This window comes from Neovison vison, chromosome 6, assembly GCF_020171115.1.
Source record: "Neovison vison isolate M4711 chromosome 6, ASM_NN_V1, whole genome shotgun sequence".
Taxonomy (NCBI): domain Eukaryota; kingdom Metazoa; phylum Chordata; class Mammalia; order Carnivora; family Mustelidae; genus Neogale; species Neogale vison.
In genome coordinates, this window is record NC_058096.1 from 219,289,440 (window position 1) to 219,308,676 (window position 19,237).

Below are 19,237 nucleotides of genomic sequence, written 5' to 3' on the forward strand. Positions count from 1 at the left end.
TCTACTTCTGCTAACCTTTTAAGCAATGTTATGATTTATCTTTTCACTTTTGAAAAATAAAGCTAGTACAACACAACAGAATGTAACTGAGGTAACTGAATTGCTCTATATATTCCATAGAGGGAGGGCAGGAGGGGAGAGGAGTACTGAGGCAATTCTCCATCCTACCTTGGACTCTGCATGTACCTGAACTCTCTGCCTAGGATTCTTCTACCCTCTTTCTCTCTTAGTTCACCTCTATTCTGTGTCAGTTGTTGAGTTCAATTGCTTCATCCTAAAGGAAGCATTTTTGGACTTTCCAAATTATTTCATGATATGTCCTCCCCACACTTAATACAATTTATTATTTTTGTCATTAATAATTAATTACACAATTGGTTAATTCCCTAGATTAAGGCAACAATATTTGTCCTACTCAACCCTGTGTCCCCAGAGCCTAGGACAGTGCCTGCCTCATAACAAGTCTCTTTTTTTTTTTTTTTTAAGATTTTGTTTATTCATCTGACAGGCAGCGATCACAAGCAGGCAGAGAGGCAGGCAGAAAGAGAGGAAGGGAAGCAGGTTCCCTGCAGAGCAGAGAGCCCTATATACGGGACTCGATCCCAGGATCCTGAGATCATGACCTGAGCCGAAGGCAGAGGCTTTAACCCACTGAGCCACCCGGGCGCCCCCATAACAAGCCTCTTATTGATGTTTACTACACCGAGTGAATGAACTTACTGCATGAATGAATGAGCAAGTGAATGATGAGTGGCGTTAGCTTCAGGTTTTTCCACGCCCCCTAACCTCTCTAGACTGTCGTTTTCCCCTCTGTAAAGTGTGATCATACGGTTCCTCTCTCTTCCCCTCCCAGAATTAATGAGAAGCATAAGGGAGGTTTCCCCTCCCAGAATTAATGAGAAGCATAAGGGAGGTGATGAACACTTACAAATCCCTTAGCCGGGTGTCACGTTCAAGTCTGTAACGGTTAACTAGCACTGGTCGTCGGCAGGTGGCGCCACCAACCCCGCTCGTGCCCCCTGCCGGGATGGGGCGGGGTCAGGGTTGGGGGTGGAGCCGGAGCTGGGGGCGTAGTTAAGACGCGGCGGGGGCGGAGCCAGCAGCTGCGGCGCCGCGGGGCCTGTGCGGCCCAGGACGTCCCTGTCGCCTCCGGCCCCGCCTTCCAGGGCGGGACGTGCACGGGGATTGGCTAGTGCGGGCGAGAGGCAGTAGCCATTGGTCCGTGGCACCGTCGGCTCGGCGGGCGGTGTCCGGACGCAGGTGCCGGCCGGAGCGGAGCTAGCGGCGCTGACGGGACCGGCCGGGCCGGGACCCGGGCCGGGGCTAGAGGAGGGGCCTGCGCGGCCGCCCGGCCCGGCCGCGGGTCAGGTAGGCACGGGCGGGTAGGGGGGAGCGCGGGTCCGCGGGCCGGCCCCGGGTTCGAGGCCCGAACCTGGCTCTCGAGCGGGACGCTCAGGCTCAGACCCTCGGCCTCAGCCTTCCCCGGAACGGGGGATCGCAGTTCCCGTCTCGAGCACGGCGGGAGGTCCCCGAGGCCCGGCACACACTAGGTGCCTCTCCGAGCCTCGGTTTCCCCTTCTGTGAAACCGGGTCATCCCAGCGCCCACCCGGTGGCGCTTGTTGGGAGAATTCAGAAGGTGGCGGGCGAGGAAAGACCCTCGCACACAGGAGGCTGTCCGGAAGCGCCTTCCCCAACCTCCTTCCCAGCGCGGCTCTGCCGGGAAGATAGTAAATATTATAATGACCCAGGTACTGTCTACAGAGGACTTGCTTAGCGGACTGCCTGGCTGTTAGTGGGTGCTCAGACCAGGGGAGCCAGAATTTATACGATTCGCTTAGTCTTCTAGGGACCATAATAGGTGGAAGTACTAGAAATGTTCCCTGTTACACAAATGAAGAAATCGAGGCACAGAGGTCTTTTCCCTTGGGGCCATACAGCAAAAGAGGGCAGAGCTGGGCTTCAGCCTGGCTTCCAGCGCAGGACCATGCAGGAACTGAAGGACACCCAGGAGCCTCTCTCCGGTGAGCGAAGAGGAATGAATGCATTTCACAGGCTCCACATTTCTTCTAAAAATAAGAGCAGCATTTACTGCGCGCTTACTGTGTGCCAAGCACTGGCTGTGGCTTGTGTCCTCAAACCCTCTAATAGCTCTGTAAGCTGATGACAATAATCGTGAAGAAGAGCTAATATTTACTGACTTCTTAGAAATTAGGGGTGAATGAACTGGGTATTGTTATGACCTCCATTTTACAGATGAGAAAACTGAGGCCCAGAGAGTGAAGCCGTCGGCGGGCCTGGGCACCGTTAGGGCCCTCTGACTCCTCTCCCTATAGTTTCTTGCCCCGAGGGAGGGAAATGAGGCTGAGCAGGTTGCATTTCCCCAGTGGCCCCCATACCCACCCTCCGTGGGCCTAGACAAGGACAAGCTTTGCTGGGGGAATTCAGCCTCAGGGCTCCTTCTCAAGAAGTCCTTCAGCACAGTCCACCAGCTCCATCTTAACTTACTTGACAAAAGAGAAGGATGAGGCCCAGAGAGGCAAAGTGGCTTGTCCGTGGACACACAGCATCCGTGACAGAATCAAGACTTGAAAGAATCCAGGTCTTTGGAGTCCCAGAGCCACTCACTGGACTAAGTTCAGATCTTGCTAAGGTCCCTTCTTCATGGTGTGATCTTGGGCAAGTAGCTGCCCCTCTCTGAGCCTCGGTCTCCTCACCCATCAAATGGGGGTAATTACTAGACTTATGTCATAGATTAGTTGTGAAGACTCAGTGAAATTTATCCTCCAGGCACTGGGCCAAGTTCACTTGAGGCATCGGCTCACTCGCCCAGCCCAGCAGCCCCAGAGCTGAGTCCAGCCTTGAGTCTGGCTCCCTTCAAGCCCCAGCTTCTGTGGTTTGTGCAAACCTCTGGCCTCCAGACATCCCTGATTCCCACCACGGGCCCCGGAAGACCAAGGTGTGGGGGTTAGGAGGGTTCTTCTCCCCCCTTGCTCTTACAGAGAGTAGGGGCTGAGAAATGAAACGCAACAACTTTGTGCCAGCGACGGCAGAGGGCACGTCCAACTCGGTCCCCCCTTCGCAGAGCTCGTCCCCCCTTCCCAGAGCTCACCGGGGGTGAAGAAATAAGAGCGCTTCAGGGAGGGGCACATTCCATGAACACAATAATGTGGTCACCAATGGCACTTTGGCCAGTGTGGTCATGGAAGAGGGCCTCTCTGGGCAGGTGATCTTTGAAGGGGACACTTAGGGCAAGTGTTTAGAGTTTAGCATTCAGCGAGCTTCTCATACTCAGCCCGCGGTAGTCCTTAACGAACTGTGGTTGCTGTCGTAATTCTGGTGATTTTCAGTCCTTGCTTTAGCAGATTTACTGGTGAGTTCCCTCCCCGACTCCCAGGAACAGAAATGGCAGAACTTAATATACAGGAGCTGTGATGATCTTTGGAGCGCCCAATTCCCTGCAGTAAGGTTAAGGCTGATGCTTGGGGGGTGGGAAGAATGGAGCCCCCACTTCGTACATTCTATTGGAGAGCCCAGAGGCTTCCCTGTTGACCTCTGAGCCGGAAGTTGCTCGGGAGGGACAGCCGCATACACAGCACGCCAGGCTCCTGCCACTGCTGCCCTGAGGATGTTATCTGGGCGGTGCAGTCTTCCTCCCCACTTCTCCTGCCTCGGGGCTGATATCTGCTTATCTGGCTGGCAATGACCCAATTGTGGAGGCTCCGAAGGGCACGGTGGGCCAGGAAGGCTTCTGGCTGAACTGTTCAGACGGTACTGATCATTGCCAGATGATGGCCTTGGTGCAAAGAGTGAATCACTTAGGCTGGCTTTTCCCCTTCTCTCTTAGGGGTCAGGTTTGGCCAGCAGGGGTTTGTAAAATCTGCCTGGGGGGTGAGTTTGCTGGCGTCTCTGGACTGCAGCTCTTGGAGACAGATGCTGGAGGATAAGACAGGCTCAGCCCAGGGACCCTGGCTCCAGGTTTGCTGCTGCCTCTGTTACTTCCAGGAAGTTCTCAAGGGAAACACACAAAGTCTTACTGGCTCCTTCTGGGTTGGGGGTGAAGGCTGCCAAGGGTTCCTTTTGGTGGAGCAGACCCTAGGTAGGGGGTAGGGGGAAGAATAGTGCTGAGGCCCCCCACCCAGAGCAGATTTGGGGTTGCTCCCTAAGTCTCTGGTCATTTCCCACTGCTTCTCCACGAGGACATGGGCACGTCTTGGAGCACCTGCTCCAGCAGGAACAGAGGCTGCCGAGAGCCCCCCAGCCTGCACCATTTTCCTGATGGCCTGACGAGTCAAGGAGGTATCAGACGATGTCCTGTCCTGGTCTGTTCGGCCAGGTTTCTAGCTCGGTTCTGCCCTACTCCAAGGCAGGCTCACATGCTCTGAGCCCAGCCCCAGAAATCCAGTCCGTGGAGAACAAGTGTTTAGGTGGTTGGTGGGCATGGTTCTAGCCCAGGAAGGCCCCAAGCAGAGGGCCTGGCACACAGCAGGCACTCAGTACCTGTTCGGGGCTCTCACCATGTCTGGAGACGTGATGCTGGGGGTGGCCTCCAAGCCTTGAGGGCTGGACCTAGCTGGCCTTTCTCAGGAGGCCCCCTCCTGTGCATCAGGCCTGGGCTGAGTTGCAAGTAGCATCCCACTGAATCCCCCATTTTACAGATTGGGCAACTGAGGCTCCGAGACCTGGATTCAAATGCCAGTTGGTGTTTGGCTTGATAAACTTGCCCTTAACCTCCCTGCTGGCCTCTCCCCAGGCTCCTGGGACCATGGGCCTCGGGCCCTGAGGACACAGGGCTCCTTGTGGCCATGACGACGGGTGACTGCTGCCACCTCCCTGGCTCGCTGTGTGACTGCTCTGGCAGCCCTGCCTTCTCCAAGGTCGTGGAGGCCACTGGCCTCGGGCCACCCCAGTACGTGGCGCAGGTGACTTCAAGGGATGGCCTGCTCCTCTCAACTGTCATCCGAGCCTTGGATACGTCCAGGTGAGTGGCAACCGAGCAGGGCTCTTTGCTGTCACTCGCCTTACTCTCTGGGCCAAGTGATTTTCTCCCGGTCTGCGGTCAGAAATCCAGTTGTCTAGAGGGTCCAGGGGGGCAAACAAGCCAGAGAAAGGGACCTCAGTCTTTTTTTTTTTTTTTTTTTTAAAGATTTTATTTATTTATTTGACAGAGAGAGATTACAAGTAGGCAGAGAGGCAGGCAGAGAGAGAGAGGAGGAAGCAGGCTCCCTGCTGAGGGGAGAGCCCGATGCGGGACTCGATCCCAGGACCCTGAGATCATGACCTGAGCCAAAGGCAGCGGCTTAACCCACTGAGCCACCCAGGCGCCCAGGGACCTCAGTCTTAACTGCCGTGCAGACACAGAAGCCCAGCTGGCCAGGTCCAGTTCTCCAGGAAAAACAGAAATCCCAGGTTGCTGGGTGAAATCTGGAGATTAGACCGTGGGGAGCAGCTCCTAGTTTGGAGAAACACGATAAGGGAGCGATTCACGGTGCAGGCTGTGGATTCACAGCACCACGGCTCAAATCCTGCCCGGCAGCCCCTCTCCTTCTGGGACCCTGGACAAGTTCCTTTACCCTAGTCTCTTGGAGATGGGGACACCTTCCTCATTGCATTGTTCCGAGAGTCCCTTGCCGTGTGGTCCACCTCCGGTGTCTGTCCACGGGTTTGCCACCTCATCTGCCTTTGATAGAAGTAGTTAAGCCCCAGTGTGGGCCTTCCGGACCCCCTGTGAGCTACGCCTGCCTGGTTCGCCAATCTGTCATAGCTTCCAAGGAAAAGAGCTTGAGGTAAACCCTTCAAATCTGAATCTGAATCCATTTTAACTCGTTGGGATTTCAGACACAAATCGGAATCCGTTTTCCCTCATTTGGATTTCAAACAGCCACTAGCTTGGCTAAGAGAACGAGACCCTGGGGGATCTTTTTCTTTTTAATTTTTCAAGTGTTCTGGTGTTGCCATTAGCTTTATCTGCTGAGATTTCATTCCTAAGTTCTTTTCCAGGTTTTTTGTTTTTTGTGTTTTTTTTTTTTTCATTGTGGTAAAATATAGATAATCTAAGGTGTGCCACTGTAACCTCACACTGTTGGGCAGCTGCCCCCCACCACCTGTCTCTAGAACTTTCTCGTCTTCCCAAACTGATCCTCTGTCGCCCTGAAGCACGAACTCCCCTCCCCTCCCCCACCCTGTGCCCACCATCGCCTCCCTGTCTCTGTGAATGGGACTCCTCCAGGGAGCTCCTGGGAGTCCACAGTATTCATCTTTCTGTGACCGGCTTGTTTCACCGAGCTTTGCGTCATCAGGATTCACCCGTGTTGTGGCTTGTGTCAGAATTAAGTCATAAGCTGTTCATTCCAACATCAAAAGAAGCCCCTGGGAGACCTCGAAGTGCTTTGGAGGGAGCTCACTGCCATTCACCCTCCAAGTCTTTGCCAGGCGTCACTTCCTCCAGGAAGCCTCGCTCAAGCCCAGATGATATGGCGGGTCTCGTAGGCCTCCTCTGGGGTGTGGGGTTTTATGCCCTCATCCCTGTCAGTGCTCTTGAAGGCAGGACAGAGTCTGTGCCGGGTAAGCCAGGCTGGGAGCGAGGGGACATTTGGTGGGGTAGGGGGCCTGGGAAGAGGCTGACCAAAGCTAGGAGGGTCTCCCTACATGGGGTGTCTGAGGGGCACTAAGTACCATCCCCACTTCCCTACCCTCCCTCCTGACACCTGGGAAAACCAAGGCCCAGAGGGAGGCAGATACCTGCTTGTGTCCCTGAGCATTGCTGAGGCTTAAACCTAGGGCTCCTGCTGGGGTTGGAAGGGGAGAAGCTCGTTCAGTCCCCCCAACTAGTCTTGCAGTCCTCAGAAACAGGACAAGTGGCGGAGAGCAGAGAGTCCCTCTGTGACCCCACGGATGGTCAGGACAGCCATGCCCCGAGACCACTAGGCCCTCTCGATCTGCTTCTTGGCCTCTTTGCTCATGGCTCCTCCCCTCTGAATTTTTTTTTTTTTCCTTTCTTTTTAAAGTCATCTGTCCCCAGCACGGGGCTCGAACTCATGACCCCAAGATCAAGAGTCACAGCCTCTGCAGGCTGAGCCAGCCATGGGCCCCTCCCCTCTGAGTTTTGATCTCGCTCATCCCAAACCCGCCGAGGCTGAGGACCCGGGCAGATCCACCCTCCCAGAGAAAAGGCTGCTGTTTGCCCGCAGTGTTCTCATCCTTCAGCCTTTGGCGCTCTGCCCACCAGTGCCAGAGCGAGCCCAGGCCGTCCTCGAAGCTTCCCAGAGCATTTCTGCACCCCTGACCCTTCCCCTGCTGCCTTTTCCACGTGGCTTCTGCCAGCTTCCTTGCCCACACTCTCCTTTCTCTTGCTCTTGGAGTGTGCCTGGGCAGCCCCACTGAGGCTCCCCATCTCTACCCCTGGCCCATTTCCTTCTCATCTGTGCCGTTTGTGCTATTAACTTGCTAGAATTTCATGAGTGAAGTCCATTTCTCTTGTTCTGCCTCCTGGAGCAGGCAGCGTAGTATAGCCCGTAAGGGGGCCCCACAGCAAGACGTCCTGGGTTCACACCCCGGCTTTGCGGGCTACTAGCAGTGTGAGTTCACGCACACGGGGGTCACCCCTTGGTGCCTCAGTTTCCCCATCCGTGAAAGGAGGGCAAAAGAGCACCTTCCTTGCAGGTTCCCTGGGAGAATAACAGATTCGTCCACGTGCTGCACTTGGAAAAGGGCCCGGTCCTTAACAAGTGCTCCGCAAGAAGTCAGGTTTCATTTTGTTTTGTTTTCTCTGAAGTGGCTTTTCCAAAAATAGTAGGATTCCCTGGGACAAACCCCAAACTGACATGGCTCTTCCTCAAGGTTCTCGTCCCTTCCACTTCCTGGGGTTGGCTTCCGGAGCAGGGATTCCTTTCCTGTTAACTCTGGGATCAGGGTGGAGCCCCGTACAGCCTTTGACATGGTGGAGGACGGCAGAAGGTAGCCGTGAGGGGTCCGCTCGTGGTTTTGGCTTCAAAGCAGCCATGCTCTGCCCCACAGCAGGAGACGCTGTGGAGAGGATAGAAAGTAGTTTCTGAGGGGAAACTGCTGTTATCTGGGAAGCAGCCCTCCTGGTCTGCCTCCTTTGAGTGTTCCTGCAGTCCACTCTCCAGGCAGAAATGTCTGGAAAACAATGACTCAAGTGCTGGACAGCCTCTGAGCCCACCGAGGCCACACCCCCAGCCCTGAGCTACCCCAAGAAGGACCCGGTATCCCCAGAGACCAGGCTGGGGCTGAGGCTTCCCTGAAGTGGCTTCCTGTGGACGTTTGTTATGTCTTCTGAGCCCCCCTAAAACATAAGAGCAGGGGAGCTACTCTCCTTGGATGCACAGGTTTCTCAGGTAGCGTGGCCTTCAGGTGCGGCTAGATCCAGAGCCTGTGGTGGTGTCCTTGAGAATCTGTCTTTCCCTGTTGCTTGGCTCTGCTTTTCTCTGTTTGGCACCATTCACAGACTCCACGTGGGGACCAGACGCTGCCATCAGCTCCTGACTTACATCAGCCTTGCTATCTCTAGTTCTGGAGTTGGAGGGGTGGGGGTGGGAAGAATTTCAGGAATGAATTCACAGTGACTCTGATTGCTTCACACATGCCTTTCCCTGAATCAGTCCCGGTGACCAGGGGTGTGTGGTGTTCTAACCGTCAGGCCTGAGGTCATCAGGGGTGTTGTCAGCTCTGCTCTAGTCCTCAAGGACCGAGAATTGTTGGTTGCCCGGGACAGTTAAGGGAGTATTGCAGGAAAAGGAGGAGCAGACGTTAGATGGGCGTGTATAAGAGGTGCTTACGCTGGGCCAGAAATGGGCCACAGGAACCCAGGGAGGGAGCACATGGCTACAGTTTTGGGAATTTGGGAGAGCTTTCCAAAGGAAAGGAGGTCTGGAGCTGGGCGTTGAAGGATGAGTAGGAGTTTGCCAAGCGGCAGAATAGGGGCAATGCTGAGCCTGTGATCCAGTGGGTGGCGGAGCAGGCATAGGCAGGAGGCTTGCTTATTAGTCATGTGCTCTGTCTCTGTGTCTAGCGATGGTCCCTTCTGCCGGATCTGCCACGAGGGAGCAAATGGGGAGAGCCTGCTCTCTCCATGTGGTTGCACTGGCACGCTGGGTGCCGTTCACAAGAGCTGTCTGGAGAGGTGGCTTTCCTCGTCCAACACCAGCTACTGTGAGCTGTGCCACACGGAGTTTGCAGTGGAGAAGCGGCCCCGACCCCTCACAGAGGTATGCTTGGGAGCCCCAGGTTGGAGCGGGCAGAGGGAAGGCAGACAGGCCTAGGGCTGGAGGAGAGGACTGCCCAGGAATATCCTTCTCTATAGAGTGGACCTCCTTCCCTACCACCTCCCCCTATGGTAGTGGGGGTGGGGAGCCAGACCCGAGACCCTGTGCCCCCTCTCTGTTCAGTCACCCCTAAAGTTGAGACCTGAAGAATGAGGAGTCAGTAATGCCAAGGACCCAACCTGGGGAAGGGCTGTCCTGGCAGAGTGCACAAGTGCAAAGGCCCTGAGGCCAGGAAGAGTTTAGCATTCCTGTTGAAGCCTGGGTGGCTGGAGCGGAGCGAGTTACCAGAGATGACCGTGGCAGCTACTCCGGGCTTTGTGGGCTCTGCCCAGGAGCTTAGACCTCAGCCTGAGTGGCATGGGTCAGGACTGAGATGAGCATTCTCGGGTGTGGTGGGTGCCGCACTGCCCCCCAGAGTTCTGCTGGCTGCATGGATGCCCTCGGGACTTCTCTGGGCCTGACTTAGAAAGGCCCCTGGCCCGCCCAGGGGGATAATGGGGGGCCCTGGGGGTCGGATTTAGGAGAAGAGTGAGGTGTAGGAGAGGCAGCACCCCTCTCCCTTTGCCCTGCCGTCCAGCCACACGGGCCTCCTCCCTGCTGTACTTGGCCCAGGCCGCACACTCCCGAATCAGGGCCCCATATTTGCTGCTCTGCTGCCTGGGGTGTCATTCCCCCCGCACTCCCCGCCCTGTTCTTCATGTGGCTGCTTCTGCTCATTCGGTTCAACTCATGGTCCCCTCCTCAGCAAGGCCATCTCCTCCCCAACCATGCACCCCATTTCATACCTCTTGCACCAGCGCAGGAGCTCCAGAAGGGCAGGGACCCTTCTGTTCTGCTCACCCGAATTACCATCAGTGAAGCCCACTTCTCTCGCCCCTTCCTCTGCGGCGGGCTGTGGAGCACAGCATCTACGGGTGCACGGGCCCTGCAGCCAGACCCCCTGCTCCCCAGCTTGCAGTCCTGGCTCTGTGGGTGACTAGTTGTGTGAGCTGGCACAAATGTGTCCGTCCCTCTGTGCGCTCTCAGTTTCCCCCATCTGTACAATGGGGGCACCTAGCAGGGACCGGGAGCTCATTGTAGGCTCAGTAAGTATGTGAAGGAAGGAGAGGCCAGAGGGAAACACCCGGGGTGGGGGGGACGCTGGTCCCACAGGACCCACCCATCCCCTTGCCAGGTCTGCAGGCAGAGACGCAAAGCCTGGAGGTCCCACACCCCATCCCTAGGCCGGGGGTCTAATGGGAGGGCCATATGACGCCCACTTCAGCAACTCCTCCCCGCACCCCCCTGCAGTGGCTGAAGGACCCAGGGCCTCGGACAGAGAAGCGGACGCTGTGCTGTGACATGGTATGCTTCCTGTTCATCACGCCGCTGGCTGCCATCTCGGGCTGGCTGTGCCTGCGCGGCGCCCAGGACCACCTCCGGCTCCACAGCCGGCTCGAGGCCGTGGGGCTCATCGCGCTCACCATTGCCCTGTTTACCATCTATGTCCTCTGGACGCTGGTGAGTGGCTGCCGGCTGGAGGCATCTGGGGGTCTCTGGTTTAGGGCAGGCAGGCCAGGGGTTTGGGCAATGGCTTGGGGGCCTCCCTGCCTGCCTCCGCCTCGCTGTGCCTCTGCCCGGGGCGAAGCAATTCCTGGCATCTCATGGAGCTCCACATTCTGAGCCCAACCAAGGGCCAGGGAAGCCACGAGTCAGGTGTGAGCTCGGCTCCTGAAAGATGAGGGCGCCTGACTGGCAGTGTCGGGCATAGGTCCCCAAGCCCAGCAGGACCAGCTGGGGTCAGGGGAGAGGGAGGGCAGGAGGATGAGAGGAAGAGCGAGCCCAGAAGAGTGGGAGGGAAAGAGCAGGAGAAGGAGAAGGACAGACAGACAGGAAGCGAAAGAGGTGAAGAGGGAAGTCCACTGGGTTCGAGAGGGACTGGACTGGCAGCCATTAGGACCCTCGCCCGGGGAGGAGCCCCCAGTCTCTCCTCTTAGGGATAACCATTGTTGTCTAGCTGTGGGAGCGATCCCTGCTCAAAAAGTATTGGGTATCCATTAACAGGTTTTTTTTTTAAAATGCAAACAGCATGAAACCATACCTAGGGCTTCATAGTCTGCTTGCTTTCACTTTGCTAACGTCCTTTAAAAAAAAAAGGCAGTCACCCAACAGTTATTCATGGTCTGGATGTACAGTATTTATTTAACTAATCCCTTTTGATGGACACCGGGATTCTTTCTCATGTTTTCTTCCCCTTCTTTCTTTTCTTTTCTTTTTTTTTTTTTGCTGTTATGAACGGTGCATTGAGCACCACCTGTGCAAATGCCTTCTTGGAACTTGTGATCTAAGACTACGAACCACTGACATTGGTTTAAAAAATATTTTTTTTTATAGACTATATTGGGTCAGTTTCAGGTTCACAGCGAAACTGAGAAGAGGATACACAGAGTTCTCGTATACCCCCAACCCCATCCTGTGCCACCCCAGCAATGTGCCACCAGAGGGGCCCCTTTGTTACAATAGAGGGACCTACATTGACACATCACTGTGTCAATGTGGCTTCCATTACGGTTCATACTCGGTGCTGTACATTCTCTGGGGTTTGAACAGATGGAGGATGAATGTAGCCACCATTATGGTATCCTACATAGTAATTCCACTGCCCTAAAAGTCCTCTGGGCTCCATCTGTTCGTCCCTGCCCCCCACCCTCCAACTCCTGGCACCACTGGTCTCTGTGTCGTCGCCATAGTTTCATCCTTACAGAATGTCACAGAGTTGGAATCAGATAGTGTGTAGCCTTCCAGACTGGGTTCTTTCCCTAGTAACCTGCATTTGAGGTTCTTCCATGTCTTTTCACGGCCAGAGAGCTCATTTCTTTTTAGCACTGGCTAATCTTCCCTTGTCTGGATGTCCTGCCGTTTATCTGTCCACTCATCTCCTGAAGGACTTCTTGCTGGCTTCCGAGTTCGGGCAGTTCTCTGACCCGGTGACATTTAAACCCTTCCAAGAAGCTGTCCCACTTCAGTCCCACTCTAAGACAAACAGAAGGGGAACTCCTTGCTCCATGCCGCTGACCCCTGCACTTTATAGGGTCCCAAATGCCGGTGGGGAGTTTTCCCTGGAGAGTGAAAGGGTGTGTGTATACGCAGTCCGAATGAGAAGTGTATGAATGCAGTCTCTGTTTCTGGAAGCAGGAGCCTGGCCCTGGTTTGGGCCAAAGCAGGTGCCACCTGGGCTCAGCTTCCCTCCCCTGGGGGCGGAGACCAGAGTCTGGCATTCCTCCCCCGCTCCCCACTGCCCTGCAGGTCTCCTTCCGCTACCACTGCCAGCTGTACTCAGAGTGGAGAAGGACCAACCAGAAAGTTCGCCTGAAGATCCGTGATGCAGACGGCTCTGAGGGCACACAGCACTCCTCCCTGGCAGCTGGACTCCTGAAGAAGGTGGCAGACGAGACACCAGTGTGAAGGCTGGGCTGGCAGGGCCAGAGGCAGCTGGTGACGCCCTGGTATTTGGAAGGACGAAACTGCCCGACCCTTCCTGCACGGCCGGAATGCTTCTTAGGCCAAGAGACACCAAGCGGAGCTGATTTCTGTGATCCCACATGAAGACATTCTCCAGTTGTTTTGCACACTGTGGTACATGAGGACAGATGGACATGGTCCTGAGCTTCGGACAGAGCAGGCACCCTGATCTCGTTCTGAGGTCCACCCGGCCCCCTAGGGGCCAGGAGCCATGGCCATAGGTGAACCAGGGCGCCCACGGGGCTGGGAGGTTCCGCAAGCTTCTTGCACTTCTCTGCACCTGGCAGGCTCGCTTTCCTGGCACCCCTTGACTTTATAAAGTTGCACTGCGTTTCAAAAACCCACCCTGAATGAATAAAAGGAGCCCTTGCTGGACAAAATGGACTTGTCAGTTACATTTCTGAGCCGAGGCCTCGAAGGGAGGCACCTGGGACCTACAGGGCATCAGGTTAAAGAAACAAAACGGACCCTCACTCAGCTGGTTTTGAGGGATCTGTTGTGTACGCCCGGAAGACACAAAGCCGGAGTTTTTGAGCAAAGAGCAGGTGGTGGCAGGGTCATATAATAAATGATTTCAAGTAAATACACGTAAGAACAACAGTTTCCATCTACTTTGCATCTAGATAACTAGGGCCAGTTATCATGCCGGGCCCTTTCACACTCGGAATCACTAACGTCCGTACGTAGCCAGGGGGACCTGTGTCTGAGTCTTCGCAGGTGTCTTCCCTCTGCCCATCCTCAGCGGCAGGAATGGCTCTTACCCCCATTTTACAGAGAAGACCGAGGCTCAGAGCAGGGAGGCTTTTGTCTGAGGCCCCAAGGCTCTAGGAAGTAGAGTTAGGGTTGATCCCCGGGGCCACACAGGTCTAGTGCCGAGCATTCTGCATAAAAGCAGCAGAATACAGTCATGCTAGCAGAGGCATCCACTTCTTGAGCTCGTTCTGAGCTTTCTACATTTGAGGGTTCACTCCATGGAGCCACAGTTATTACTCAGAGCAGATCCAAAAGGTGGGTTCCGGGGCTCTCTTGTGAATCCCATTTGCAGACAAGCAAACAGAGGCTCAGAGCAGTGGGTTACTCACCCAAGGCCACACATCCCTGATGGGCTCAGCACAGTGTCTGGTGTTTTCTCGTTTGCTGCATGAGTGACTGCGGGGTGTGTGGCTCACCCGTAGAGGGAGGAAAACCCTTTCTGCCCTAGGTAGATAATGGGGAAGCCAGTCTGGCCACTGGGCGGGGAGGAACAGCAAAGGGCAAAGGCCTGAAGGCTGGAAACTATGCAGCCCAGGGGGAGGAGCAGCAGAGCCGCTGAGCCATGCTTGGAGCCCTGTAACTGAAGGGCAGAGGGGCAGGAGAGAGGCAGATGGATAGATGAGTAGGCCTCTGCAGGCTTCTGGGGGCCTGCAGAACAGGTTCATACCCAAGTGCCTCAGCTCGGCTGGCAATCAGGGTCCTTCTAACCTTCTGTAGCTTTTTATGCCATGCATTTCTGGCACCCACCTCTCACGGGCTGACTTTGGAATGTGCTGTCCCTGGAGACAGTGCTGAGGCCCCAGGATGTGCCATCATAAAAAAAGATCCTTTGCAAATCTCTTCTAACACTTTTATTTTTGTTAAAGATGTATTTACTTTTGGGTTAAGCCCAAGACTTGCTCTCTCTTTTGCTAGAGTTAAGGGTCATTAAAGACTGCCTAGGGGCACCTGGGTGGCTCAGTGGGTTAAGCCGCTGCCTTTGGCTCAGGTCATGATCTCAGGATCCTGGGATGGAGTCCCGCATCGGGCTCTCTGCTCAGCAGGGAGCCTGCTTCCTCCACTCTCTCTCTCTGCCTGCCTCTCTGCCTACTTGTGATCTCTCTCTGTCAAATAAATAAAAAATCTTTTAAAAAAATATGTATTTACTTTTGACGCCTGGGTGGCTCAGTCGGTTAAGCAGCTGCAGTGGGTTTGGGTCATGACTCCAGGGTCCTGGGATCAAGTCCCACATCTGGCTCCCTGCTTCTCCCTCTGCCTCTGCCTGCCACGCTGCCTGCCTGTGCCCCTTCTTTCTCTCTCTGACAAATAAATAAAATCTTAAAAAAAAAGATTTATTTATTTGAGACAGAGAAAGAGAATGCATGCGCACACGAGCTGGGGAGAGGAATGAGGGGGTCTCATGCAGATTTCCTGCTGAGCAGGGAGCTGGATGTGGGGCTGGATCCCAGGACTCGGAGATCATGACCTGAGCCAAAACCAAGAGCCGGACACTTGACCACTTAACCATCCGAGCCACCCAGGTGCCCCTCTTCTGATACTTTTAATTATAGTGAGGAGAAAACTGCAATTTGGTGCTAGGCAGTCTTTTTTTCCTTTTTTTAAATATTTCATTTTATTTGACAGAGATCACAAGTAGGCAGAGAGGCAGGCAGAGAGAGAGGAGGAAGCAGGCTCCCCCCTGAGCAGAGAATCTGATGTGGGGCTCCATCCCAGGACCCTGAGATCATGACCTGAGCCAGAGGCAGAGGCTTTAACCCACTGAGCCACCCAGGTGCCCCTAGGCAGTCTTTAATGACCCTTAACTCTAGCAAAAGAGAGAGCAAGTCTTGGGCTCAGAGCTGTTGGCATTACCCCATGACTGAATTTGTACTTTATTTTTTTTTTAAGATTTTATTTATTCATTTGAGAGAGAGAGCATGAGCAGGGGGAGAGGCAGAGGCAGAGAGAGAAGCAGACACCCCACTGAGCTGGGAACCTGATGTGGGGCTCCATCCCAGGACCTGGAGATCATGACCTGAGCCGAAGGCAGCCACTCAACTGAGCTACCCAGGTGCCCCTGAATTTGTACTTTAATGGCATCACCCTCTTATTTTTTTATAATAAGCTATTTATAGCAAGTTTCCAGTATGCAGTGTGATGTAAGGCGACATTTAAAAACATATTTAGGGGGAAAAAGTGTCAATTAAAGGAAAGTATGAACAAAATCATAGTTCAGGAGATGGCAAGACCCAGGAATGTGGGCAGCATTGGGTTAAGTCAACCAGTCCATAGAAACCTAGCCTGGAAGTTTGTCTTCTCAACCAAGGCCTGGCTTATTCCTGATTTCCGATTACACTCACTGCAGGAGAGGGACTGGATAGACAGGTGGCCTCTTGTCCCCGCTGCTTTGCATTTGGACTCTTCTCCCTCATTCTGACAGACTACTGGGGCCTCTTCCATCATCTCTGAGCCTCGCTGAGCAGGCAGATTCAGAGGTTGGTGAGGCTTCATCTGTCCCAGGGACCCCTTGAGTCTAGGAGAGGTCTAAGGGCGAGGAAGGTAAGCTTAGATACCTATGCAGCCCCGGGAGAAGACCTGGTGTGCACAGGGGAATTTAGTAGAGCAGGGAATTCAGCAGAGCAGTAGAGCTGAATTTAATTTAGCAGGGTGTGGGGGGAGGAGATCCTTGAAGATGGTTGATAGAAGGAAATTCTATGAGACAGAGGAGTTTGGGGAGTACGTGGGAATGGGGCCTACCCTCTGTGTCAGGCTGGGCTGTTGGAGTTCGTCTCTGGGCCTGGAATTCTCAGTCTGGGTCAGATTCGCCAGGCCACATTAAGCAGCTAGGATGGTGTGGCAGATGAGATATTCCCCCAGGGCCTGTTGATATGCAGCCATTCTGTGAGAGAGGGGGTAAAGAAAACTTAACTTAAAACTTTGTAAACCTAGAGAGAGTTAGGTGGTTGAATGGGAGCTTCTCCAAGATCCGGTGAAGCATTTCAAAGTTCCAGAGACACTGGGGAGTGGGGTGCTGCAGGGAAAGGGACCTGGAGGCTTCTGAACGTTTTCCCGGGCTCTGGCTTCTTCCCAGGCCAACATGGTTGCTCCAGGACAGAACCTTTAGCGCCCTTAAAAACCTGTTTCTGGACAGAGCCGAGTCTTCAGGACAAAGGGATCCAGGGGCAGGCAGAAAGGAACCACCCTTAAGGTTAATGGGCTCGTCTGGCCAGTGACTAATTTCTTCTATCATGTTGGGATTCTTGCCTGGTCACTCAAGAAACATCCATGAGCACACACTAAGTCCTCAGCTACATGTTTCGGGGTTTGGTTAATGCACTCAGTGAGAGGAACTTAGACCATGAACTCCGCACCCAGGAGCTCCCAACCTGGCGGGGAGACAGGCCGGACAGAGCCCAGGTATTCTTGGTGCAGGGTGATACCTGCTTAGGCAGAGAGCATTTTGCACAGCAGTCTTGTCTGGCCCGGCCGGGGTCCTAGGGAACTCCTTTATATTCTAGTAAACAAAACTTTCGCGGCTTCTCTGTGCCAGCTCTGATTAGAGTGGAAGCTGGGAGTGAGTAGGTCCCTGTAGGGAGTTGGGGCGGTGCCTCCCCTCCCCGACTTCAAGACCGAGATCGTAGGTACCTAACGCAAATTGTTTGCGGTAATGAATGAATAACAGCTGCCGGTCCGCGCTTGCGCGTGGCGGGGGCGTGGCCCCGACCAGGGGCGTGGCCCCTGGCGGGAGGGGACGAGGCGGGCGCGGGCCGCGGCGCGCGCAGGCGTTACTGGTCGCGCCGAGTCACGTGAGCGCGCAGGCGCAGCGGCTCGCATCCAGCTCCCTCACACAAAGCCCAGACGCGGAGAAAATGGCGGCAGGGGTCGAAGCGGCGGCCGAGGTGGCGACGACGGAGACCAAAATGGAGGAGGAGAGCGGCGCGCCCGGCGTGCCAAGCGGCAACGGGGCTCCGGGCCCGAAGGGGTGAGTATTCCACGGCTCCCTGTCCCGGGCCCGGCACCTTCGCGGCGGCCGGCGGCGGCTCCGTTAGGTCTGTTGGTAGCCTCCCACCGGCGCGGCCGCGGCCCGGGCCTTCCTAGCCCGGCCGGTCTGTGGGGGCGGCCTTGGCCGTGAGGAGTGAAGCCGGGCCGCCCCGTGAGCGCCTCAAGGATCGCCCTCTCCTCCCAGGACGCGGACCTCGGCTCCGCCGGCCCGTGTAGGCCGGGCTCGACGCCGAGGCCTAAGGCCGGGCCCCTGCGCATGGGGATGATGGCGCGGGTTCGGGAAGCCGGGGAGTTGCGGAGTCCGCCGCCCGCTAGCCTGTCGAGTGACCTTGGGTTGAGTGGTTTCACAACTCCCCTCCCCTACCGCCCCGGGTCTCAGTTTCGCGATCCGTAAAGTGGGGGGAGGGGAGGGCGTGCGCGCGCAGCAGTTCGCGCGCGGTGAGCCCCGGTAAACGGCAGCCGGGGCGAGGCGGTTAGGTTTCGGCAGGCACCGCGAGGCGGGTTCGGGGCGCCACCTCTTCCTTTTCCCCTCCCCCGCCCCGCGGGGAGTTGCCTCGGTCGGAACCGCCGCTAGCCCCATGCTCTGGCCCGGACTCGAGTCCCTCGCGGCGTCCCTCGCGCCTCCCAGGTGCGCAGTAGGTAATTGTAGAGAGTTCGCATCTGCTGCTCAGGGTTCACCCTTAGAAACAACCAAACAAAGGGTGGGGGCGGCGGGAAGAAAGCTCCTCTTCCGTGTTCCAGGGGCAGATTTTTCCCTCATTAGGCGGGCTCGCCGAGTTGCGAACTTCGTCACCTTTTCTAGTCCAGCATAGGGCTCTATCTTGGGGTTCCTGGTTTTTCAAGTTTAATTAAAGATTTAACGCATCATCTTGTGTCCCCGTGAGACCCAGCCATTCCGATAGCAGTCACCTGAAAGACGCGGAGAGACGTGGCTACAACCTACAGCTGGGAGGAGAGGGGACGCCGGGGCGCACAGTTGATTTTCTACAAATTGTTTAAAAATTGTGGTAACCTACATAACCTACGATTTACAGCTTTAACCGTTTTTGATTTGCGATTCAGTGACGTGAAGCGCATTCACAGTGTTGTGCGACTACCACCCCCTGTCCCCGTCCAGAACTTGATCATCTTCCCAAACTGGAGCGCTTACGCATGAACTTACTCTCCCTCTTTCCGCAGCTGCTGGTCACCTCTGTTATAAGTTTGTCTTTTATGAATTTGCCTTCCCACAAAGTTTTAGTGTGCATAACTAGAGTTTGTGGAGATTGAAAGGTTATGCGGTTAAATTGGCTTTATGTGAATGAGCATTCAGTAAATACTGGCTTTGTTAAACTCTCTCTCCTTAGGTGGGGAGGAGCAAAATACCATGGTTACTGGTCCTGAGAAATCAACAGAAAGGCATCCTGGAAGTATTCCCAACACTTTGCTATTGAAAACTGGGAAGAGATGTGCTTATGTGCACTTTCTTCATCATCTTTTGGGGAGCCTAGTGGGATTTCTGAGGGCCATTTTTGGGGGCCTTTAAGATACATTTATTTCCGGTGTTTCTCTTTTCTTTCAAAGCATTTATTACAGGATGAAGTACTGCTAGAACCGGGTTAGGTGGTAAGTTTGGTTATAGATTATAGCGGCTGGGGTACGTTTTTCAGATTTCCCTTTTTCCACTGTTCATTTTCAGGTAGTAATTTTGTGGCTGATTCACTTAACATGTGCACAGTTA

The 19,237-nt window shown here is 54.9% G+C and overlaps 2 protein-coding genes across 11 annotated transcripts in view; both read left to right on the plus strand.

Moving 5' to 3' along the window:
- Window positions 1-1,279: 1,279 nt before the first annotated feature.
- Window positions 1,280-13,163, plus strand: MARCHF2 (membrane associated ring-CH-type finger 2). 2 transcript variants are annotated; one of them, XM_044254375.1, is made up of 5 exons: window positions 1,280-1,368; window positions 4,752-4,979; window positions 9,030-9,225; window positions 10,573-10,782; window positions 12,568-13,163. In XM_044254375.1, exons 2-5 carry the CDS (start codon window positions 4,804-4,806, stop codon window positions 12,724-12,726), a joined length of 741 nt encoding a protein of 246 aa, XP_044110310.1. In that variant the 5' UTR covers window positions 1,280-1,368; window positions 4,752-4,803; the 3' UTR covers window positions 12,727-13,163. The 2 variants fall into 2 exon arrangements, with proteins under 2 accessions (XP_044110310.1, XP_044110311.1); XM_044254376.1 differs by lacking the exon at window positions 1,280-1,368 and adding an exon at window positions 3,101-3,371.
- Window positions 13,164-17,341: 4,178 nt separating this feature from the next.
- The window catches only part of HNRNPM (heterogeneous nuclear ribonucleoprotein M), a 40,627-nt gene continuing 38,731 nt past the window's right edge, over window positions 17,342-19,237 (plus strand). For 5 of the 9 annotated variants that reach the window (XM_044254377.1, XM_044254379.1, XM_044254382.1 and 2 more), the window contains exon 1: window positions 17,343-17,497. In XM_044254377.1, the coding sequence (XP_044110312.1) occupies window positions 17,385-17,497 (113 nt within the window). In that variant the 5' untranslated portion in view covers window positions 17,343-17,384. Of the gene's footprint in view, window positions 17,498-19,237 lie in introns of all 9 variants that reach the window. The other 4 variants (XM_044254380.1, XM_044254384.1, XM_044254385.1 and 1 more) reach the window with 2 other exon arrangements.